The following is a 23818-nucleotide window of genomic DNA, read 5'->3' on the forward strand; positions in this document are numbered from 1 at the left end:
TGCCTTGCACCAAGTAGAAAATAAACTCCAAGCAGACAGCAAAAAAAAAAAAAGTGTGTAGGCTCTGATATCAGTGTCTGTCTGGGGGAAAGGCTGGCTCCACCATCTCCTTAGCTATGGTTTTGCACAGGCTGCTTCAACTCTCTGCACTTTGGTTTCCTCATTTGTACAATGAGGTTATTAATAATAGTACATCTGATTATCTGTTCCTTTCCCTCTTTCTCCGTATGCAGCACATCAGATCTAGCAAGCTCTTCCTTCAAAATATATCCTGAATCCACCCACTCTTCCCCACTCCCCTCCAGGCAAAGCCGTCTCTTACCCAGAAGAGCAGATTAGACTCCTAACTAGTCTTCTTGCTGCTCTCCATTTCCCTTTTGTTCTGTTTTGCACACTGCGGCCTGAGTAATTCTTTAAAAGGATATGTCAGAACCTGGCACTCCTCTGCTCAAACCTTCCAGAGGCTTCCCAGACTAGCCTGAGTTGAGTCCAGAGTCCTTCCCACCGGCCTCCCCCCTGCCCCCGTCCCCGACCACGTTTCCTACCACACTTCCCCTCACTCACTCTGCCCCAGCCTTTCTGCCTTTATTGCTCTTCTCTGAAGGAACAGGCACACTTCCTATTCCTCCTGGTCTTTGCTCTCACTGTTCCATCTTACAGGAAAATCCTTCCCCCAAGCGACCACAGGGCTGGCACTCATTCCACAGTTCTCCTCAAACGTTAACGTAGAACCGAGGTCTTCCCTGATCACTCAGTGAAGAAGCACCTTCCTTTGGACCATTCGGTATTCCTTTACCCGCTTTATGTTCACTAATGGCACTTTTATACCCTAAGATATTTCAAATCAATAGCCCGCTTGTCTGTCTCCTACCACTAGCCCAGTGTCTCTTAGTCTGGGCTGATCTTGCCTCCCTGGGGACGTTTATCGGTGTCTAGAGACGTTTTGGGTTGTCTTATTGGGAGAAAGGGGTAGAGGGCAAGGACGCTGCTAAGCACCTCAAATGCTCCAGACAGAAGCCCCAACAAAGAATTATCTGGCTCCAGACGTCAGTAATGCTGACATAAGCAACCGCACTGTAGAATAGAAGGGGTGTGAGAGCAGAGACCTGGTCTGTGTTGTCTCCATTGTCCACAGTGGTTACAACTGTGCTTGGCACATAGGAGGTGCACAGTACATTTCTGTCGAGTAAATGAATACAATGAGAGTGTGTAAACCATTCAGCATAGAGTCTGCAAACGGAACTCTTCCGTTTAACGTCGAACAGATATTTATTGAGCGTCACAGCGTGCCAGGCACTGTGCTAACTTTTGAGGATAGAATAGTGAGTACGATATCCTAGGTCTCTGCTCTCATTAAGGCTCCCTTTTAGTGGACGTTAATGTTAGCTGTTCTTGTTATTAGCTTGGTTATTGTTTATATCAGTCATTCTGGCACTACCTACGGTTTTCCATGAGACTGGTTTGTTTTGTTTTGTTGTGTTATGGTTTTTATTTTTCAGCGATACTTTGGAAAACTTAGCTTAGATTTACCACAAGCAGCCTGGCATAGTGTAAATAAGGACTGTAGAATTTGGAATCAAACAGCCTAGGTTGATATATGGGCTGTAGCATTTAATGTAGGTGTATCTGTCAGAATAGGCAAGGCTTTTTCTTCAAGGTTCTGTTACAGTAACAAAAAACTCCAACTTCTGGGGCCTAACAACAACAAAAGGTTTATTTTTTTGCTCCCATGTCCATGGCTATGGCTTATTTTATTGACTAAAGCAACTCGCATGACCAAGCCTGACGGGAATGGGTCACAGGAAGGGGAAGAGAATATTTGTGAACAATAGGAAAACAGTTTGGTTTCTTCAACTTCAAAGATAAGTCTAATTTTGTAAAATCTGTTAGTCAGGCTTTAGGTTGCAAATCACAGAAGTATAACTCACATTGGCTTCAGAGAAAAAAGAATTTATTGCCTCACATAACCAGGGAGTCCTGAGGGGAAGTGGTTAGCCATCCAAATGAGGTTCATTCTCTCTCTCTCTCTCTCTTTGTCTCCCTCTCTCTCCCCGCCCCCTTCCTCTCCCTCTCTCTCTCCTCCCCCACTTTATCTCTGCTTCCTTCTCTCTATGTTGGATTTATGCTCCTACCATAGACAGTCCATCTACATGTGGAGGGGAGGACCAGCAGCAGCCCCTAAATAACATCCTTTCAGATGCATGACTCAGAAGACAAGTAACCTTCTCCCCCAGGTCTACGTTGAAAAAATCTCGGGAAAGGATTTTGATTAGTCTAGCTACCTATCCTTCTGATCATCGTTGTCCGGGGAATGGGAGTGCTGCGATTGCCTGGCCTGGGTCCCAGGCCCACTTCTGTGGCTTGGGCGGTGGGGGGAAGCTGGCTGTAATTGGCAGCCTCACCAGCATTGCAGGATCAGAACAGGGGAGGAAGAATTGCCCAGAAATTCCCAGGAAGAGCAGGTCCTGCTCAGGTGAAATCAACGCAAGGCTCAAACACATACCCGCCTGGCTCTAAATAAGATAAAACATGTGAAAGCCTTTTGCAAGCCGTGAAGCATCGTCCAAATGCTACTGGCTGTTCTTCTTCCAAGTTGAACACAAAGCCCCATTATTTACAAGGGTACATTAATGCTTTGGGCAGGCCAGCGTTGTTCCACACGCCTACTTAGATGAAAGTAAAGTTGCAGTAAACAGGCAAGAGGTTACTAGCAAATCGCAGTCAGTGGCAAGAACCGTTTAGTATTAAACCTGGAAATGGCTGCTTGTTACTTTGGAATGAGGTTGCACCTGCCAGACAACAGCTTTATGGTGACACTGTGAATAGTTCTGCAATGTGCATTTGCTGAGTGCTACTATGACCCCGGCTTGGTGCTAGGGGATATTCTGGAAGAATAAGACACAGCCCCTCTCCTGGAGAAATGTTTCACTCTGAGCAGATCCCAGTAGCTCCAAATATGCAGATTATGTCAAGGAAGGATCAGGACAAATTGAATTTTTCACTTTCCTCCTGATGCCTTGACAGCCTATTTCTCATGCTTATTGAATGATGTTTAATTTAATTCGTGTGCTTGAGGCAGCACGCTCTGCATTGCAGCCGTGCACAGTTTGTTTGAAAGGGCTTTCGTGGCAAGGCCAAAGGCAGGAAGCACACTACCATGGTACCTTGATGAATGGATCCCTTGGGAAGGAAGCACCTTTATAATGAAGTCACAAAGGAAATCTTCATAAATCCTTGGAAGCTCAGCAGCGAGTGGGTGTGAGTGCAAACAAAAATACTTGCACAACGACCCTGTTGAAGGTGGATAAGGCCAATGCTAGGCAGGATGTTTAAAAATCTTACTGCTGTGTCTCCAGGCGCCATCTCTATAGCCGTCTTCCCAAACACACACACATGCACACACACGTACGCACACACTGCATTCGTCTCTGTTGTGAACACTCCTCCTGCTTCCAGAACCCAATGCCTCCTGCTTTTCCAGCCAAAACAGGGAAGAAGAAATAACTCACTTTCCCTTGTTGGTTGATCAGCTGGGTTACTCTTGTGTTACTGAATTTCACCCTCTTAATCCCTTTGCATTTTAGGCCTTGAACTCTAACTGGGATAAATGACAGCTTCTGAGAAAACGAATATGTGTGTTGGGGAGATGGGCAAGGTGTTTGGAATCACACTTAACCTTATTGTGACAACAGTCCTAAAGGTGAGTCTGATTCAGTCTTTATAGTAAGAGGAGGGGACGGTGATAAGATCCATCTCTCTGGAGCCTCCTGCTTCCCAGAGCCTTAGTTGGCTGGGGGCTTTGTTCCACAGCTGGCATGCAGAAAGGCCCAGTCTCTTGATCTTGACTCTCTTCCAGGAACCAGAGCTGCCCCAGAGACAGAGAGGATTCACTGACAAATATGTCCTTTTCCTTTTCCTATATCACCTGTATATTAGTTTCCTTGGGCTGCCATAAAAAAGTACCACAGACTGAGTGGTTTCAACAGCAGAAATTCATTGTCTCACAGTTCTGGAGGCTAGAGGTCCAAGATCGAGGTGTCAGCGGGGTCGGTTTCTTCTGGGACCTCTCTCCTTAACTTGTAGACAGCTGTCTTGTCCCTGTGTCTTCCCATGGACTTTTCTCTGTGTGTGTCTCTGTCAGGACTAGGGTCTGTGTTTGTGTGTGGATTAGGGCCCACCCTAATGACCTCATTTTAACTTAATTACCTCTTTAAGGCCCCTCTCTCCAAATACAGCACATCTGAGGTGCTGGGAGTTAGGACTCTTAACATATGAACTTGGGGGGCGGGGGAGGTACACAATTAGCCCATAACAACTCACCTCCCTCCCCTTATCCTGACAAGTGGCCTGGCCCCTTCCCCTCCCTTAACTGCCTGACCCAGGCAGACTTGGCTGTCCCAGCTCCCTAGTGGCCAGGTGTGTGGAACCAGAGAGAAGAACTAAATGGTTTCCCCCAAAAAAGCTGGAGACAAAGCCAAGAAGCCCTTGAAGCAGGGGGTGGAAAGCCTGGCAGGTGTGAGACGGTCATAGAAGCTGAGGATTAGATCTGAGGAGTCAGGCAGCCAGAGTGGACATGAATGAGGAGCAAGAAATCAGTGTGGTGACAAGAGGGTGGCCTGGGCTAGCAGCAGAGGCGGCAGGCTCTAGCCCGGGGCTGCTTTCTAGACGTTAGTGGCACTAATCCAGCCTTACATGGTTTATTCGACATCTGGGCCTTCCCTTCCTTGCCTTGCCATCTCCAGTTTGTGATTTTGTGACGTTATACTCGTTTTCTCTGCTCAGAATCTCCTCCTACCCCAGTGTTAACCTCATAGCTCCTGCGTGACCTTCTGGATTTTATAAACTTGTGATGTCAGGCCTCCCTACTTCAGTACATTTTCATTTAGCTGTTCAGAGATCAAACTAGATTATTAAGTTCCATGAAAATAGAGACACACCTTACACTTTTTGAGTCTCTACAGTTGTAAGTTCTCAACAAGTGCTTTATGGAATGAACGTTTTGTATTAAGTTACTCAACATCTTTCTTTGAACTGACTTGGCTTATATGTCCCTTATGTGGCTCTCTTTCTGCCTTATATGTAAGGAAGTGTATGGTGTTTAGCTCAATGCTTTAAATAGTGTAAGCAGTTTAGTGAAAAGGTTATGAATGCAGAGACTCCGGCACCAGACTGCTTGGGTATGTGTTCATTTTTTATTGGCTTGGTGACTCTATTGGCTTGCTAAGGCTGCTGTAACAAAGTACCACTGGGTAGCTTAAACATGGATTTATTGTGTCAGTTCTGGAGGCTAGGAGACTGAGATTAAGGTGTCGGCTGGGCTGGTTCCTTACGACAGTTACGAGGGTGAATGCGTTCCATGCCTTTCTCCTAGCATCTGGTGGTGTGCTGGAATCTTTGGCGTTCCTTGGCTTCTGCTGTAGCAACCCGATCTCTGCCTACATCTTCACGTGGTGTTCTCTCTGCGTGCATGCTGGCGTCCAAATTTCCCTTGTTTGATAAGGAGACCAGTCATGTTGGATTAGGGGCCCACCCCACTCCAATGACTTCAACCTGACTTAATTACATCTGCAACAACTGTATTTCCACATAAGGTCACATTCAGAGGTACTGGTGATTAGGACTTCAGCCATATTAATTAAGGGGGGAGAGACAATCAACCTGTCATGGTGACCTTTGGCAAATTACCTAGTTTCCTTTTCCACATTAGCAAAATAGAATTAAAAATATAGCCTACTTTGTAGAGATATTGTGATTAAACAAATGAATATATTAGGCACTTGAGATAGTGCAAAACATGAGTAAGCCCTGCATCAGCCTTAGCTGTTATTTTTGGCCGTGTGTATGTCTGTCTCCTTCACTAACCTGTAGTGGCCGGGGCCTCTGCTTGGTCGTGTTTGTAATGCTCTGCCGTCATGTAGTACAACAGAGCAGAGCACTTCGTGCCTGATACCTAATCTTTGAACTGATTGGTTAAACCAAACGTAGGGACAATTCAGAGTGATACTGGGGCTGGAATTAAAAGTCCATCTGGCTTTGTGAGATAGTATATTTGGTAGATTACACTTTATCATGCCATTTGCATAGTTGGGTCCCGAAAGGCTTGCCCTGGGAAGTATTTGAAACCCCTCCCCTTTCTTGATCTCTTCCTGAGGTTTCTGGCTTTCTTAGAAATGCTTAGGGAATTTGGTATTACATATACAAATGCTGTGTTTTGTATCCAGGTATAGAGAGAGCATTCAGCCTGAGTGGCTTACCTTTATTTATTAGCATAATTGAATGCTGCAGTTCTGTGGTTTCCTACTCTACTCCTTTGTGGTATTATCAGTGCAAGTCAGGAAAAAGAAGGTAAGAGCAATGTGACATTTCTTCCTCAGAGGCCAGGCTGGGCCATCTGGCAATCTTTAAATCTGGGTGCCAGGTTGAATAACATGCTTTGGGTGACTTTTTAAATGTATTATACAGGGTAGATGTTGTTTTAACCTCTGTGCTTCCCACAACTTCCTAGCTAGTAGGAATCTTTTCTCTCCTTTGCTTGAAAATTATATAGAACACAGCCCACTAGAGACTAATAAATCAGCAGGAGAATTCCTCAGCTGGTCTGCATAGCAGCTAGTGATGGAGAAGGTGGTTGAATTATTCTGCGTAAAGCCAGGACAAGGAAACGATGTGCAAGTGTCATTCAGCAAATCTGTGAGGCACAGTCTGGATCCTGACTGATCTAGCAACTCGGATCTTCCTCCTGATGGGGGACAGTGAGTTCAGCTTCTAGCCTTGACTGGGTTGCTCCTTGGTTTCTTGAAATTCACAAGTCACATCACTTTTCTGCATCTCAGTTTCCTCTCTTGTACGATGAGGTCATTGAACTATGATTGTGATCTTGGAGGTCCCTTCCATGCTTTCACTTCTTCCATCACATTTTATAAACCTATAAACCCCAAGTCTTCTGTCTTCAGGCTAAATGGTTACAATCACTCGAGTTTCTGACAACCTACCCTTTAATTACTCTCTTGGAGCTCAGTGCCAATATTTGTAGATTCTAAATTGCATTATCTCAAACTGAACTCAAGACTCGAATGAGAGCCTGAGTCTGTTTTATAAACAAACCCTGTGAAACAAGGGGGACACATGAGGTCAATTCTATTAATACTGAGAAATTATCTGAGTATCTCAGCAAAGAAGTGTCCCCACATGTTAAGATTGAAGACTAGACATCATCACTGTGCATATGTGTGAAAGGAAAACTGTTTCTCTACTCACAACTCTTATGACACCAAATGTGTGGGGTTTCTCCCCCCATACCAACCAATTTTCCAACTCTCTGGATTCCAACTGGGTGTCATATAATTTAATTCAATTCTGACACTAATTACTTGGAGTTAGTGTCAGATTCCACAGGTTTAAGGGCTCAGCTTCACAAGACTGCCCTCACTTCAGACACCAGTTGCAAGTGATGGGTCCCCAGGGTACCCATACTTCTGTCCATCTTGGCTACTAAGTCAGGGTTTCCTACAAACCCACTCAGTTTCAGTAATTTGCTAGAACAGCTCACAAAACTTAAGGAAACATCTACGTACATTTATCAGTTTATCATAAAGGATATTATAAAGGGTACAGATGAACAGCCAAATAAAGAAGTACATAAGGTGAAGTCTAGAAGGGTCCCAAGTACAGTTTCTGTCTCCATGGAGTTGGGGTGTGCTGCTGGCACGTGCATGCATTCACCAACCTGGGAGCTCTCTGAACTCCCTAGATGAGGGATTTTTGGGGAGGCTTCATCATGTAGGAACAATCACGATTGATTATTATTAACCCAATCTCCAGCCCCTCTCCCATCCTTGGACGATGGGGGATGGGACTAAACACTCCAAGCTTCTAATCATGGCTTGATCTTTCTGGTGACCATCCTCCATCCTGAAGTTATCCAGGAGCCCAACAAGAGTCAGCTCATTAGAACAAAAGATGCTTCTATCACCCAGGAAATTCCAGGGGATTTAGGAGCTCTGTGTCAGGGCATCAGGGGCAGGGATCAAATATATTTCTTATTTTGTCACAGTGTCTTTGTGAAGTTATAGAGTAAAACAAGTCAAGAGAAGGGGGACTTCCCTGGCGGTCCAGTGATAAAGAATCTGCCTTCCAATGCAGGGGATGCGGGTTTGATCCCTGGTCGGGGAACTAAGATGCTGCATGCTGTGGGGCAACTAAGCCTGCTGCGACTACTGAGCTCACGTGCCTCAACTAGAGAGCCTGCGTGCCGCAAAAACAACAGAGCCCACGTGCCCTGGAGCCCACGTGACACAACTAGAGAGAGAAAATCCACATGCCACAATTAGAAGCCCACGCGCCCCAACGAAGAGCCGGCGCCTCAATGAAAAATCTCACGTCCCTCAAGGAAGATCCAGCGTGCCGCAACTAAGACCCGACGCAGCCACCATGACCCCCCCCCCACACACACACACAAAAAAAGAAATCGAGAGAAGGAAATGCAAAGAGGGAAAAGCATCCTTCATCTTTAACTTAGGACTTCTTAGCAGGAGGACTAAGGTCATTGATAACTGGCAGAAAGAGATGAAGGGTCGTCCAGAAATACTTCACCAGGTCCCTTTTTAGTCAGATCTTGCTGAAACATTTCTGGGAGATAACAAGTCAGTTAAGGCACTAACGGCCTGGGGATGAAATTTTCTGTGGCAAGCTTAACCTGGACAATGTGTGGTTTGGGATCGTCTTGGAAGGAAGATGCTCTGTGGATGGATATTCCTCTGAAGCCAGAGGGCTTCAGATGTGGAAGAAGTTCTGAAACGTCCAGTGTTACTGAACCATCCCTGTAAGAAGGGAAGTGGTGTGGGGAAGGAGGAAGAACGCGTATCAAGAGGCAGATGCTAAGAGTCTGTGAGTTTTAAGAGTAGAGTAAATGTGTTTGATTCAGGCCTAGTTTCTTATTAGAGCCCTGCTGCGTCCGTGTGTTTATTCTGTAAGCTCCTAATTATAGCCACTCCGTAATGAAGTTCTGCCCAAGCTGACACTTCTTTAGATCTGTTTGTGGTTGTTACACATACTTCCACCTATTCATAATACTGCTAGGATGAACTTTTAGAAATGTGGTTCTTTCATAGGCAGCTTTTTTAGACTGGGTATTCTTAAAAGGGACCTGGAGAAAAGAAAATTCAGGATGCCTTGGCTACATCTTTGTGACATAGGCGTTTTATCCGCCCTCACCCTGGAGGAACAATCCCATCTACTCATCTGCTGTCTTCAGAGCTCTGTAGAGCTGCCTGGAGATCGCACCGCTAGATATTCTCAGGTCACTAATTGCTCTCAAAGCCAAGGATGGGCTAATTAGCTGAATTTCACATTTGAGAAGGTGAAACATTTGAAATTTGGTTGACACCTGAGACAGTTTTTATACTCACATATTTGGTGGAAAATGCAATCCAAATAATCCCACTTCCTTCATATTTAAATTGTTAAAATGTTGCTTTGTCAGAATTATTTTATAGATGCATAATTTTTTTCAACAAGGCCCCTCACATTGTTTTGACCAATAGCCAGTTTACTGGTATTGTTTTTATAACTTCCCAATCAGCAGAATGAAGAATATAATTTGTCGGTCATTTTTATATATTGAAAGCTCTAACTTCAGACGCTCTTTGTTGTATACTTTTAAATGACGTTTGCCATTAAAAAATCTCAGTTCAGTCAAGCGTTCCTTTAGCGACCAGTTGGTACAGCGGAACAGGAGTAACCTTGATAGAATTAATCATACTGAATTTCAGTTTTCATATCTGTAAAGTAGAAATAATATTAACACCTCACTCACAGTGTTACGGAATAGATATGAGAAAATAAATGGGACACGCATTGTGATAGGTAAGGGTCTAACGTTATTATTGATTCTACTAAAAGCAAAGCCACCAAATATAATCATATAAATATATAATTATATAACCTAACCATAACCATAGTTATGTAATCATACAACTAAATACTGTTGCTATATCTGCCGAGAGGAGGCAAATCAAAATTTAATTTTTGTATTCATATGCTGATATTTAACATCTCTCTAATGACCATAATTGCACCGGAGACTCACAGCCCTGAAGATTGCTTATGGATGGAAAAAAATGCCTCACTGGAGAAATGACTCATTTGTATAAGGGGAAAAGCACAGACAGAAGAGGACTCTTCACCCATCCACACAGGTCCTCTACTACCATGTGCTCCCTTGGAGCCCACAAGTAACTCAGCTGAAAGCAAAAGGGTAGAAATTGATCTGAGTTCTCAAACTACATGGTTCTGTTATGACTCACATGGTTAAGAGGCCCCTTGGGCTGAACAAGACACCCAGCATCTATCAGTTAGTTCATGTCCATGTAACTAACACAAAACCCAACTTAACACTGACTTAAGCACACAGGAGCTTTTCTATCCCCTGCAAAGGAAGTCTGGTTGAGGGAACCTAAGGCAGTGTGGCAGCTCCACAAAATTTGTGGAACCCCAGGCTTCTTGCATCTTCCTGCTGCAGTAGCCTGGTACATGGCTTATCTCTTGCAAGTCAGCTCAATGTCCAAGATGGCTGCTGGAGCTTCAGCCAACAAATCCATGTTCTAGCCAATAGGATGGATAAAGGGAAGACTCAAAAATGTCTTTCCCTAGCTTTTCCTCCCTCCTTCAAGGAACCTCCCAGGAAGTCCCTCCCAACAAATTCATGCTCTCATCTCAGAGGCCAGAAGAACTTGGGCATTAGCCACACTTGACTGCAAGAGAGGCTGGGAGATATAGTATTTCAGCTGGTACATTGTGGCCCACAGTAATATAGGCATTTTATTAATAAGGTGAAAGGCAAGAATGGATTTGGATAGGCAACTAGCAATTGCCACACAAAGTATAAATTACTTGGGGCTTTCTGGGGAAAGCATAGAAAGGGAAACTTATGGTCAAGGAGAATTGCTGCCTGGTGATTTGACCAACTGCCTACTTCCGCGCTCCCACTCCTACTAGACACTGATCACAGACAGCCTGGTTCACCCACCACAGGGCAAAAAAAAAAGAGGGTTAATAGCTAGCATCTATGGTGCACTTGCTATGTGCCAAGCCATGTATAATCACTTTTCATGCATTATCTCATTGTCTCAGAGCAACCCATAAAGTAGGTGCTGATATCATTCCTGTTCTACATACGTGGAAACCGAGGCTTGAGATTAATTAATTTAACCAAGATTACTAGGAGATAGAGAAGCAGAGATTTGAAGTCAGGTCAATTATCTCCAAAGCAAGTACTCGTAACTAATGTGCTGTACATTACACCTACAAGGAAAAGGGAAGAGGAAAAAAGTCATGAAGAGGTGACAGAATAAGTCCCAGCACTAAAGTGAAAATGGTATATGAAAATGCTAAAATATAATTTTTTAATGTAAAGTCATGACTGCATACAAATATTAAATTAATGTGACAACTATTTAACTCATTAATAGGTTAAATGGGTACGATATTAAACCTGTTCAAAGGAGAAGTCAAAGAACCACATCTATAGGCAATGAGGAATGCTGGAAAGAATTTACAAATAGGTGCAAGACTGGTCTATCTGTAGGGCAGTAATCATTTGCATTCTACCAGACATAATTCCTTTCCATTTCTAAGGACAAGAATTACTTGCGTCATCATTAGTTTTGCTTACAGGGTTGAAAAATAGCTCTAAGACTCTGAAAGGCCAAGATACCCTGAAAGGGTATGCACCACAGGACACACAGTAACCTTTTTGTCCATTTTAAAATATCATAATTTAAAAACTTCCCTGAAACACCTAAATTGTCCTCTCTCTGTTGCCAAATATGCCAGCATTTAGAGAGACGTAAAGAATATCCCCCAAATTCCTTTTACCTACTTACCCTCCATTTATGTGCTACTAGAGGAGCCTCAAAGAGCAAGGGAAGGGCACCGAATCATCTTTTCAAACGAAGGTGGAAGCTGGATTTCCAAGGGCTGCCATATCACCTTTAGTGAGGTAATTAACAAATACTTATTAGATGCCTTGGATGTTCCAGACACTCTGCTGGACAAGCAAAGTAGACATGGCCCCTGCTGTCAGATACTTTACAGTCTACAGGGGACAACTTAACCTTCCAAGGGAGGGCAAACTACCTGGCTAATAGGATGTACAAAGGTTCAAACCCCCCTCTCACACACACACACACACACACACACACACACACACACGTATATACAACTCTGAGTTGCTTCTGCAGACATTACATATTTCTTAGTGCTTATTTTATAACTTAGTCAAAGCATCCTTTCTAAGTCTACACAGCTTGTCTGCCTCCTTGATGTTCTCATTCCCCAGTCGTTGAGCATTCTGGAACATCATCAGAGGGAAACAACTATGAGTATTAAAGTTGCCAGAATGTGTTTGTTGTTGTTGGCAGCCAAACTATAGGATTGGCAGCATTTCCCTCATGAAAGCTTCACGTTACTTGCTTCTGCCACCTTTGGCGATTCTGCAGCGACAAAGGGGTGTATAATCACTCCGTACAAAGAACTCTGCCCGTAGGTCACCCCAAAGAGAAACAGGAAGACATCCCTCTCTTTGCCTCTCCTTCCCATCCTTCTGCATCTGTCACTCCCTGTCTTTCTCACTCTGTGTGTTGTCCTCTTTGCCCTGCCAGCTAGCTCTTGTTTGCAAAGGTTTTTTTGTACTCACAGCTGTCACTGGTTCCTCCGGGGGCCCATTTACTCTTTCGTGGCTGCAGATTCCAGAAGGCCCTGGTTTCTGCACACTATGAATGACACACCAGTAGCCCAAGAGGGGTCATATGGGATGCTCAGTGTTGATTACAGGCAGGAGGCAGCTGCATGCTGACGGAGGGCCAGGAAAAGGGGGAGGGACAGTGACCAGGTACTTCCTCTTCAGAACCTTCTCAGAAAGCAGCCAACCCATAATGCTACCAGCTCTGATAACAGTTACAAACTAAACCTGTTCAAACACATTGATAGATACAATCACTTTCCCCCAAGTCTGCCATTGCCTTGTAGTGTGTCCTGGGCTTGGACACTGACCTCCCCAGGACTCCGTTTCCTGAGTTATAAAATGATGGGGTCAGAGCAGCAAGTTAGTAAAGAACTTTAGCGTACATATTCTGTTGAAGTAAACTAAAGCCAATGAATTTTTTAACAGTAAGGTTAATATGACTTTTTAAAATATTTAAGCAGATATTTGGAATGCCCACTAAGGAACAGGGTTAAAAGGAGAGAACGGTTTAGGTATTCTGTTGTTTGGGGGACTGCTCACTGACTATTTAAAATTAAAGTAATACTTGAACATGAGGAAGGGGAATCAAACTGTATAGGAGAGTCTAAAATAAAAAGTAATCATCTTGCACTCACTCCACTCATGCCTGATCACATTTCCCAGTGTGAACTACTCTGAACTTCCGTTATTTAATTTCTTTATCTGATTACCGTGGTAACTTGATGTCTCTAGTACTCATGTTTCTGTTTCCTGAGCTATCTACTTTGCATGCACTGCTGACCCTCAGTGTAATAGTGCAAGAACTTCCTCTGCTAGTGCAACTCCCAGTTTTGTCTGGTTATATTATTTCTAGATTGTCAAGATTTAAAATACGTACTTCACTAAGTCTTTAATGCTTTGTTTATAGGTTGCTTCAGAAAATTTACCCCCCACCAAAAAGCATACTAAGTATAACGATCATATAAATATCTTTCACTATGGAACCAAGTATTTTGTTAACCTCATGATAAAAATTCACTCCTTCCTATGAAAGAAATGAAGTCACCAGCACCCTCATACCTCCTCCTTCCTCCTGCACCTTTTGTTAGTTATATATTATTTTTATTGGTATATTGTCAAGGTGTAATGTAATTCTCATTGAAATATAACCAAAGTTCATGTAACTGTTTAGTATTTGTTCTGTAATTAAATGGATTCATTTCAAACCATTAGTCTTTTGTGTGTGTGTGTGTGAATAACAGAAACATTTATTCCACCCAGCAAAGTCACTGACGAAAAGTGAAGTTCCAGCACATTTCTTTTGTCTTTTCAATTAATAAATAAAAGAACAGGCATTTTATCAAAGAAGACATACACCTGGCAAATGAGCACAATAAATATGTTCAACATTATGAATCATTAGGGAAATGCAATCAGACTATGGTGAGATACCGCTACACACTTTAAAACAGGCAACATTTTAACTACTGACCGTACTAATCAAGTACTGGTGAGGACTATAGGGGAACTGGAATGCTTCCGTAGTGTTGACGGGAATGCATAAGGGTACAGTCATTCAATTTAGAATATGAAACCATATATTCAAATGAAGAATTTTATGCACATGTTCATAGTAAGCTTATTTGTGGTGGCGAAACTGCAAACAAACCAGAAAACCCCTTTTGTTATTTTTCAGGAAGAAAATGAACTATTCACACCTGCAACTTAAATGATTCTCAAAATTATTATGCATCATGAAAGAAAAGGACAAATACAAAAGTAAACATTAAGATGCCAATGATATTAACAGTCTAGAAAACACTAATTGAGTGGGGAAAAAAGTAAATCAATTGTAATTGCCTGGGAGTCCTGGGAGACATGTCAGAAGGTAGCTATTGGTGTTGGATGTTTGTTATTATGATAATGGATCCGTGGCTTTACAAATATGAAAACTTACCAAACTGTACATTTTAGGTATGTTAATTTCATTGCATATCAACTATACAGCTCAGTTAAGTTTTAATAGAAATTGGCTTCACATAAAAATCTGAATCTCCTTGTCAGTAGAACTCTGCCAACCACATGTTAACTCCACCACCTCTCCTTGTCCATGGGAGGGATTCTGTTGCAGTAGCAATGAAGACTGGTGAGCCATGAAAGGTGTTTCCGCTTGAGTTATCCAGGAACTCTGCCTGGGTCCTAAAAATCACATGCCTGGACTACACCTTCCACTCTCATACAGCTCCAAACTCACTGGTGGTTCTCACACCTCAGGGTGACCTCTGAACCCACCCAAAATTCTGACATCCAGGACTCAACATTAGTCCCACAGAGCCCTGCAGTCTACCCTAGGAGGCCTTGGAAAACAATGCAAATTAGATCACAGCTGGAGCGAACGCTATTGCTCTGCCATGATCAAACCATTGGTTTTTTCATATAGCTTCTTTATTACCAAATTCTTTATTTAATTCATATCTTAATTATACGAATTTATTTTTTACTTTTGGCAAAGCAGTTTTTGAGGATCAGGATAGTGTGCTATCCTGATTTCTTTCATGTTGAAAATATGAATAGTACCTCCTCTGGATTTAATCATCTTTTGGTCACAATTTTCTTTTCTTCTGAATTTTGTAGATGTTGTCCCGTTGTCTTTTTAAAATGAATATGACTATAGAGCAGTCTAATGCCAGCCTGATTTTCTTTCACTTTTAAGGTGATTTTTTTTTTCTGCAGGGTGCCCAAGGAATTAATTCTTTTTTCTTTAAATCTAAAATCTTGAGCAGAATATAGTTCCATGTTGCTATTACCGTATGACATTTTCTTATGACCACTATGTGTTTTTGCTGTTAACAGATTCCTTTTTTTTTTTTACTTCAGGGGAATTTTATTTTAATATACCTTTGAGTGATTTTTCCATTCTTCAGAGACATTAATTACCTTTATGCTGCTTTGTTTTAATCTGTCTTTCGTATCTGTTAGCTTCTATCTGATTGCAGAAATCAGTTTGTCTTTTTAAATCTGCATTTATTATGATTATCTCAAACTTTTCTATTAAAAGTATAATTTTAAATTTCCTATTATAAAATACTTTTTGCATCCAAAAGTAAAGGTGAATATAAATATAAAAAGTACACATATGCCCACAACCCAGTGTAACAACTAGAATAATATAACCATGTATTAAAATTCCTATACGCTTCTCCCAAATTTCATGCCCTCTCTTCACTCCCAAAAGTACCAACATCTTAGCATAAAAGAGTTTTAGTAGTATATCCTAATCAATGCAGTTTACTTTTGAATACATTTGACCTTTTAAATAAAAGGAATCATACTATGTATTCTTCAGCAACCTGTTTCTTTTCTTCCCAAAAATTCTGCTTGTGAAATTAATTTATGTTAACACAAATACCTGTAGTTCTTTTCTCTCACTGTTCAATCGTATTCATAGTACAGATATAACACCATTATTTTTTATAAATTTATTTGTTTTATTTATTTATTTTTGACTGTGTTGGGTCTTTGTTGCTGCATGCAGGCTATCTCGAATTGCGGCGAGTGGGCTTCTCATTGTGATGGCTTCTCTTGTTGCGGAGCACGGGCTCTAGGCGCGCGGGCTTCAGTAGTTGTGGCACGCAGGCTCAGTAGTTGTGGCTCGCAGGCTCAGTAGTTGTGGCTCACGGGCTTAGTTGCTCCATGGCATGTGGGATCTTCCCGGACCAGGGCTCGAACCCGTGTCCGCTGTATTGACAGGCTGATTCTTAACCACTGTGCCACCAGGGAGGCCCCTAGATATAACACCATTTATTCATTCATTTCCCTGTGAATAGTTAATTCCAGTTTATTTTAAATTTTTATTTTATAATTACCAATATCATTATAAAGTTTTAATACAGGTTATCTTATACACATGTTCAAACATTTCTTTAGAATGTATATTTATAAAGGGAGTGATATTTCTAAGTTATAGAAATCTTCAGCTAATTGAATAATGCCAAATGGTTTTCTAAAATGGTTATATATGATTTAAGTGTAATATATTCTCTTCCTGGATGCTGGTTATGTATTACTCTAGAAAGGATAGTTGTGCTGAACTTCAGTTTTGGAAGAATGGGATCTGAAGTGACAGGGTAACATAGAACTATCTGTTGTAAACCAAAGAGCAAGGAAGGCAGCAAGACTGACTCAAAGAATAGAGTGTGTCTCACATCTGGAATTAGCTGCTCTTGTGTCTTAGAGATGTTATTGGTTGAGTTTATGTCCTGTTCTCAAATATCTCTGTCGAGGAATTGTATTCAAACGTAGGATTATCAAATAACTATTTTTATTGTTTCTGAAAGATTGATCTGTGGGAGATAAATAAACATTCAAGAAGAAAACTGCAAAGTATTCAAGTAAGTTTGGATGTCTGATTTAGCCAAGCCAGTTTTCTGCAGAATTTCTCAAATCCATTAATATGCTAATAGACACTGAATTTGTAAGAAGGATATATATTATAAAGAAGTTCCAGTATTACTTGATCATGAAACTCCTTATGTTCATGGACTCCTGGAACGTACTTTGCAGAAATTTTGCTTTTTTTCTAATCATGACATGTTAGAACTAGAAGGAACCTTAAAACTACTCAGTTTAAACTCTAGTTTTGCAAGAGGGCTAAAATTAAGAGAGTTTAAGTGACTTCCCCAAGGACACACAGCTCTTCGATGGTTAAGGCGGGATTAGGATCTGTATCTTGAGATTCTTGATCTAGTGTTCTTTGAATTTGGTTAAAAAATAAATGAAGTTGCAAGATGCAGTGGCCTGTATGTATGTGGTATGTCCTTCTTTACCAGTGAGAATAGTGAGACTCAGATTCTTTCCTGTGAACCTCAAATTGCCCTTCTGACAGCTTATAACATCCTCTCTCTGAAACTATATTAGATCTGTGATCTTCATGAGGGTTCAAGAGTCTAGGATTATTCTAGGTAAAGTCGGCATGTAGAGTAGATATCACATACCCTTGATCATCCTATCTTATTGGTCCCTCCAGCAAGATTTAGCCAGAAAAATGTCCCTTCCAACATCATGGTTCAGGGGGATGAGGCAGTCTTATGCGTTGAGGTTGTGTGGACACCCTCACACCCCATAAGCAGAATTTAGGAAGGGCTTGAAATTTAGAAATGGAATCACCTTTCCAATAGGCAGTGGAACAGTGTGAACCAGAGACCCTTAAAAGTTCCAGACCCTTTAACTTTGAAAAAAGTTGTGAGAAGTATGTCCCCAGATTGAATTGCCTTGTTATTTGTCAATACACTGTTGTAATAATGAAACATTTGATGTAATCTGAATGTCCGGTAACTTGGGGTTGGTTAAATGAATCAAGGTATGCTATGAAATACTATACAGCCAATAAAAATTATGTTCTAGAGCAATTCATGGAAAGATGTCTAAAACAGAGCTTCCCGAAAAGTGTGCCAGGTAGTAGGTTTTGATGCCCTTTGCCCTCATGGGAGATGGTCAGGGTCTTGTGTGGCCTGAACCCCCAGCTCAGATGTCTCAAACTGCAGGCAGTCTTTCCTATTCACACTAGTGTGTCATAAAAATGACTTATTTTTTTCTGTATGCCATGATGCAAAAAATATTCAGAAAACTGGTCTAAAACGTACTACATGAAACAAAAGGTTATGAAATATTACTACAAAAAGTACATTTTAAAAAATAAATTTATTTTAATTTTGTCTACGTTGGGTCTTCATTGCTGCGAGCAGTCTTTCTCTAGTTGTGGCGAGCGGGGGCTACTCTTCATTTCAGTGCACGGGCTTCTCATTGCAGTGGCTTTTCTTGTTGTGCAGCATGGGCTCTAGGTACGCGGGCTTCAGTAGTTGTGGCACGCAGGCTCAGTAGCTGTAGTGCACGGGCTTAGTTGCTCTGCGGCATGTGGGATCTTCCCGGACCAGGGCTTGAACCCATTTCCCCTGCATCGGCAGGTGGATTCCTAACCACTGTGCCACCAGGGAAACCCCAGAAGTACATATTTTTATAAACAGAGATACACTCAAAAGTCTGCTAGGAAATACACCCTGCCTACACCCGGATGATGGGAATACAGTTACTTTTATTTTCATTCTTTTGCTCATCTACATCTCTCCTTTTCAGTGAACACTTTTCTTAAATAACAATAATATGACAATACTAATTTAATACTTACATGACCCTTAATATGCTTTATCTTGTTTTAGCCTCAAGCAGGCCTGTGAAGTAGACACTGCCATTATTATTTTCATTATATAAATGCTATTTTTAAATTTCAGATTTGAAGCTATTAAGAACTGGACAAGTTGATGCAGAAAGGAAAAGGTGGAAATGAGACACATCTGAAAAGTAGGAATAAGAAAAGATAGTAACTAATTGTCCATGGGAAGCAACTATGTATGCCTCCAGGGTATTGAGGATTATGGCATTAGTAACCAAAACGGAATCAAGGAAATACAAGATTATAGAGAGATTTTAAAGAAATTTAGAGAAATGGTTAGTTTTCAAGAAGAAGCTGAGGTTGGCTCTTTACTTGTTGAGGTTGAAGAGATAACAAAGCAGGTTGGTAGAAATGTCCGGGTAATGGCCAGCGCTCAGGTGAGAGGAGAAACCTAAAGCTGTAGTGTGGACAGCCATCCACGGTGGAGCCATGCTTACAGCTCTGCAGGTGAAGCGCTCTCCTGAGAAGAGAATGTACAGAGACAAGCGGGGTACCAAAAGCTTTACCCTTTAGGCCTCGTGTCCACAGACCCCTGAACTTGACATCCGTGTGTAGAATGTTGATAGAATGGAATTCCACAAGTCCTTGTGCGTGGGTAGATGTTGACAGTGGATGACATGTACAAATAGTTTCTTCATTGTTTTTCCTTAGATCAGAGATTACTTGATTTCTTTTAAGGAAAGCATAAGTGGAAAAGACATTTAACAAACTTGCAGTGTAATGTTGGTGAGAAGCACCCTAGAGGATGGAATTCAAGGTGAAACGTACCCTAGCTTTGGGAAGAAGTGATCAGAAATTGAGAAAATGCAACTGAATCATGACAACTGCTTGGTATACTGCATTTAGGGTGAGGAAAGGGTCAAGTTCCAAAAATTCAAAATGGAGGGCCTCTGACTACATATAAATACAGTGAGCAAAGATCTAAGAGTCTCAGGAAACCACAACTTGAAAAGGGATGTGCTGTATATATTTGTGCTGGTGCATATAAGATGTTTATTAGGAAATATTTTTTCAGGCAGCAGAAAGACATACGTGTAATAATACGACCACCTTGTCATATTTGGCATTAAGAAGAAATATATTAGAAATATAATAATTATATTTCTCTTCAAGGTCCCTCTTTTAAGAGAGTTCAAAGTTATTAAATAGAATACAGAGGACATCAAAGAAAAAAGAATAGATAACTGTAAAATGTACTTCTAAAAAAAGGCTAACGAACATGGTATTGTTTTTTTTTTGTTATTATTATTTTGGCGGTACGCAGGCCTCTCACTGTTGTGGCCTCTCCCGTTGCGGAGCACAGGCTCCAGACGCGCAGGCTCAGCGGCCATGGCTCACGGGCCCAGCCGCTTCGCGGCATGTGGGATCTTCCCGGACCGGGGCACGAACCCGTGTCCCCTGCATCGGCAGGCGGACTCTCAACCATTGCGCCACCAGGGAAGCCCTGAACGTGGTATTATTTATTTTTGGAATCAAAAGATCAAGAGATGATTTTATAAGGATCAGGATTGTTAAGTTATGCAAGATTGTTATACAGAGCTTTGGGGCATCTTTATTGCCAGTAGAAAAGTAGGAAATAAGCTGAAACTATTAATAACCCCCCCCGAAGTATATGTGCATATATACACACACATATACATGGACCACACATACTCACACACATGCACATATAAGTGTATGTTTGTATAAAGAGCCCGGAAGGGTCTACATCAAGCTATTAATTGTTATTATTTGTGTGTGGTATTGGTTATAGGTGTTTTTATTGGTTCCATATCTGTGTCTTCTAATTTATCCATAGTAAACATGAAATGTTTGTGCAGTAAGAAAAATGTTTTTATGGTATTTATAGAAGCAAATAGGTCACTTCCCTCTCATTCCTATCACCCCGCCAACCCCTAACGTATAAAACTTAATCTTTATAATATTCTGTATAACAGTAGAACTGGTACTCTCTCTTTTACAGATGCTAGTGAAAAGTAACCACCTTTCAGACAAGATCATTGTTTTGCCAGGGAAAATTGAAGAAATCTCACTTCCTGAGGCTGTAGATGTGATCATTTCAGAACCCATGGGATACATGCTGTTCAATGAAAGGATGTTGGAAAGTTACCTTCATTCCAAAAAATGGCTGAAAGCAAATGGTGAGTTGGCCAATTCCTGGTTTAGAAAGTAGGCTAACTTCTCTGTAAAATATGCTGTCTTACTTCCCCCATAATCAGTCCTTTATAGAAAGGAGGAGAGAGCATTTCTATTAAACCAGTTCTCTGATTTTCTCATCCTATTCTCCCATAATAAATGAGCTAGTCTCCAAAAGACATTGATGGCAGTGGCTGCGTGGTATTCAGTATGGTAAAGGAGACCAGTTCCGAGTTATGTATTTTTGTCCTAGTTCAATCACTGTTTTCCTTAGCTAACTTGGCCTAACACTTGACCTTTTGACCTTGGCTTCCCCATCTGTATTACTAGAAGTAATCTCTAAAGCCCTTTCAAGTGTTGACCTTCTGTAATGTGGGAAACTCTCGTGTCCATTTCTTCTTTCTAACATATTCTCTTCCTACTGTATGTCTCTTTCCCTATGGTCACTACATATAATCGAGATAATAATATAAAGTCCAGTATTCTGTTTGTGCTTAACGAGTGTCTGTGTGTGCTAAGCAATTTCCATAAATTATTTTATGAAAACCTTACGAAGTGTGAATAATGAAAGTTTTCAGTTTATTTGGAGGGTTGGTGCAGAGGTTCTTGGTGATTTTATACTCCTTTCCCAGGGGACGTATGGTGATGAAGACATTTTTGAGTTGTCACAGCTGGCAGAGGTGGTGCTACCCGCACCTAGGGGGAAGGGCCAGGGACTTGCTAAACATCTTTCAATGTGCAGGACAGCCCTCACACACATCAAAGGCTTATCCAGCCCAAAATGTCAGTAGGGCCACGATTGAGACCTGGCTTAGTGGGAGACAGTATTACGATCCGCACTTACGAAGAGAAAACTGAAGCACGATGAGGGAAAGCATTGTGGCAAGGACACACCTCTAATAAGTGACAGAGCAGAGGTTTGACCCCAGATCTGTCTGACCCTGAAACCCACACTCACAACTCCTTGCACACACACTGACTTTCCACTGTTCACCAGAGAGAGTGGACATGTTCCAACAGCACATTTTTTTCAATTAAGGGTTAGAAGGTAACTGGCCAGTTTTAACAGTTGCATCTCTGATGAGAATTGCAGCTCCTTACCGGTTTTACTTACTTTAAAGTACTATTATGGCTCCCTAGTCATGCCCAGTGAAGACAAAACAGAGAATAAACTACAACTCCTACTCACCAGGTTACCTGGTCTATATGCATAAGTAAAGCTTTAAGTTTGTCATTTCCTGCATGTTTCAAAATTTAAGGATGTAGAAATAGGAATTTTTTTTAAAAAACTCATGCAGAAATAAATAAACTTGGGCAAAGTATACCTAACGTCAAGAACTCCATTAGCATTCCCATTATAAATCAGCCCAGGATGATCTTGGAGGCCTTGTGTTCATGTGATAAAATTGAACTATGGGAGATGAGAGCAGAGTAGCTTGGATTTCCTCCTCAAGGCCTCCCAGAAAGAATATTTGTTTTTTTTTTTTCCTGGATTTTTCTCAAAGGGTTAGGTGCTTTTGGATGATGAGACTTTAAACAAAGTTAATTAACATGCATCTGTTGGGCTGCCCTCTAAGCCGAATATTTAGACTTACTATCTGGGCATCCTTTCTCCCCAGATATTTGAAATGGTTATGAAACTTTATATTCGGCTGTGTATCTTTAACTAGACAAGTAGAAATGAATACTGATTTTATCAGCTCTCTACCCTGTGCATTCCTGGGGGAAGGATGATTGACTTTTTTCCTAATTATTTTTATTTTCCATCAAAATAAGACATAGCTTACCACATCACATGACAATAAAAAGGCTTACAATGAAAATGAGTCACCCTCTGCCACACCTCTTCCTATCCAGAGACTGCTCCCCGAAGGCTTTTCCTTTCAACTCTATTCTCTGTTGCTTCTCTTAGTTACCTACATATTTCTATGTAAACTTATCATATTGCTCTTCTTGTCACTCTCTGGTTGAGAAGTTAGCTTTCCTGCCTAGCAGCTCCTTCCCTTCTTGAGGCATCCCCCCATCCTCTAAATGTATTTATACAGGTCCTCAATCCCTTATCCAAACCCTCGAGGCCAGATATGTTTCAGAATTCAAAATCTGGAGGACTTTGGGAAGGTCATAGAGTCATATACCATGTGTTACTGAACACCTCCAGTGGGATCTGAGGCAGCCCTCCATAATGAAGCACATAGTATTTCTGCAACAAAACATGAACATGGATGCCAAGTAGGATAGATAAGGACTATAAACTCATGTCAGTTCAGGTCAGGTGTTGCCATCAAATGATGTTGCAAACTTACCAAAATCCGTTGCTTTGCAGAGCTTTTTGGATTTCAGAATTTTTTTTTTAATAGAAGGAAATATAGACCTAGATTATTACTTGTTTAAATCAATAATTGGTGTTTACATTATTATGACAATGTAAATACTGTTCAGTGCTGAGTCAGGTGGTATGGTAGGTGCATATGATTATATATTTTTTTCATGAAATCTTTTGTTTTTCCTGGAGTAAATTGCCTTGTTTTTTCATTAGTTTAGTTTTCCGTATACTCATGACTAATTTTTTCCATGCTTTAACAGGTCTGACAGATTGCCTATAAATATTTATTTTGTGGGATTCTCCTGTAATGCTCTGTCCTCCTCGACCACACATGAACCGGTAGCTCTCTAGTCCTATTGCGTGGCTACCCCACTTTGACTTCCCACCATATTCTTTTGTCTTCCCCTTT

General features: G+C 41.4%; 1 protein-coding gene across 3 annotated transcripts in view; it reads left to right on the top strand.

Annotated features, from left to right (window-relative positions):
* Positions 1 to 23818, top strand: part of LOC101269532 (histone-arginine methyltransferase CARM1-like) — a 272045-nt gene that overhangs the window by 195130 nt on the left and 53097 nt on the right. For all 3 annotated transcript variants that reach the window (XR_004480189.2, XM_033417338.2, XM_033417340.2), the window contains exon 6: positions 20914 to 21091. Coding sequence is in view for 2 of the 3 variants with exons in the window: in XM_033417338.2 (XP_033273229.1) it covers positions 20914 to 21091 (178 nt within the window). In the remaining variant the exon portion in view is untranslated. The remainder of the gene's footprint in view (positions 1 to 20913; positions 21092 to 23818) is intronic.

Source organism: Orcinus orca, chromosome 6 (assembly GCF_937001465.1).
Source record: "Orcinus orca chromosome 6, mOrcOrc1.1, whole genome shotgun sequence".
In the NCBI taxonomy this organism is placed as follows: domain Eukaryota; kingdom Metazoa; phylum Chordata; class Mammalia; order Artiodactyla; family Delphinidae; genus Orcinus; species Orcinus orca.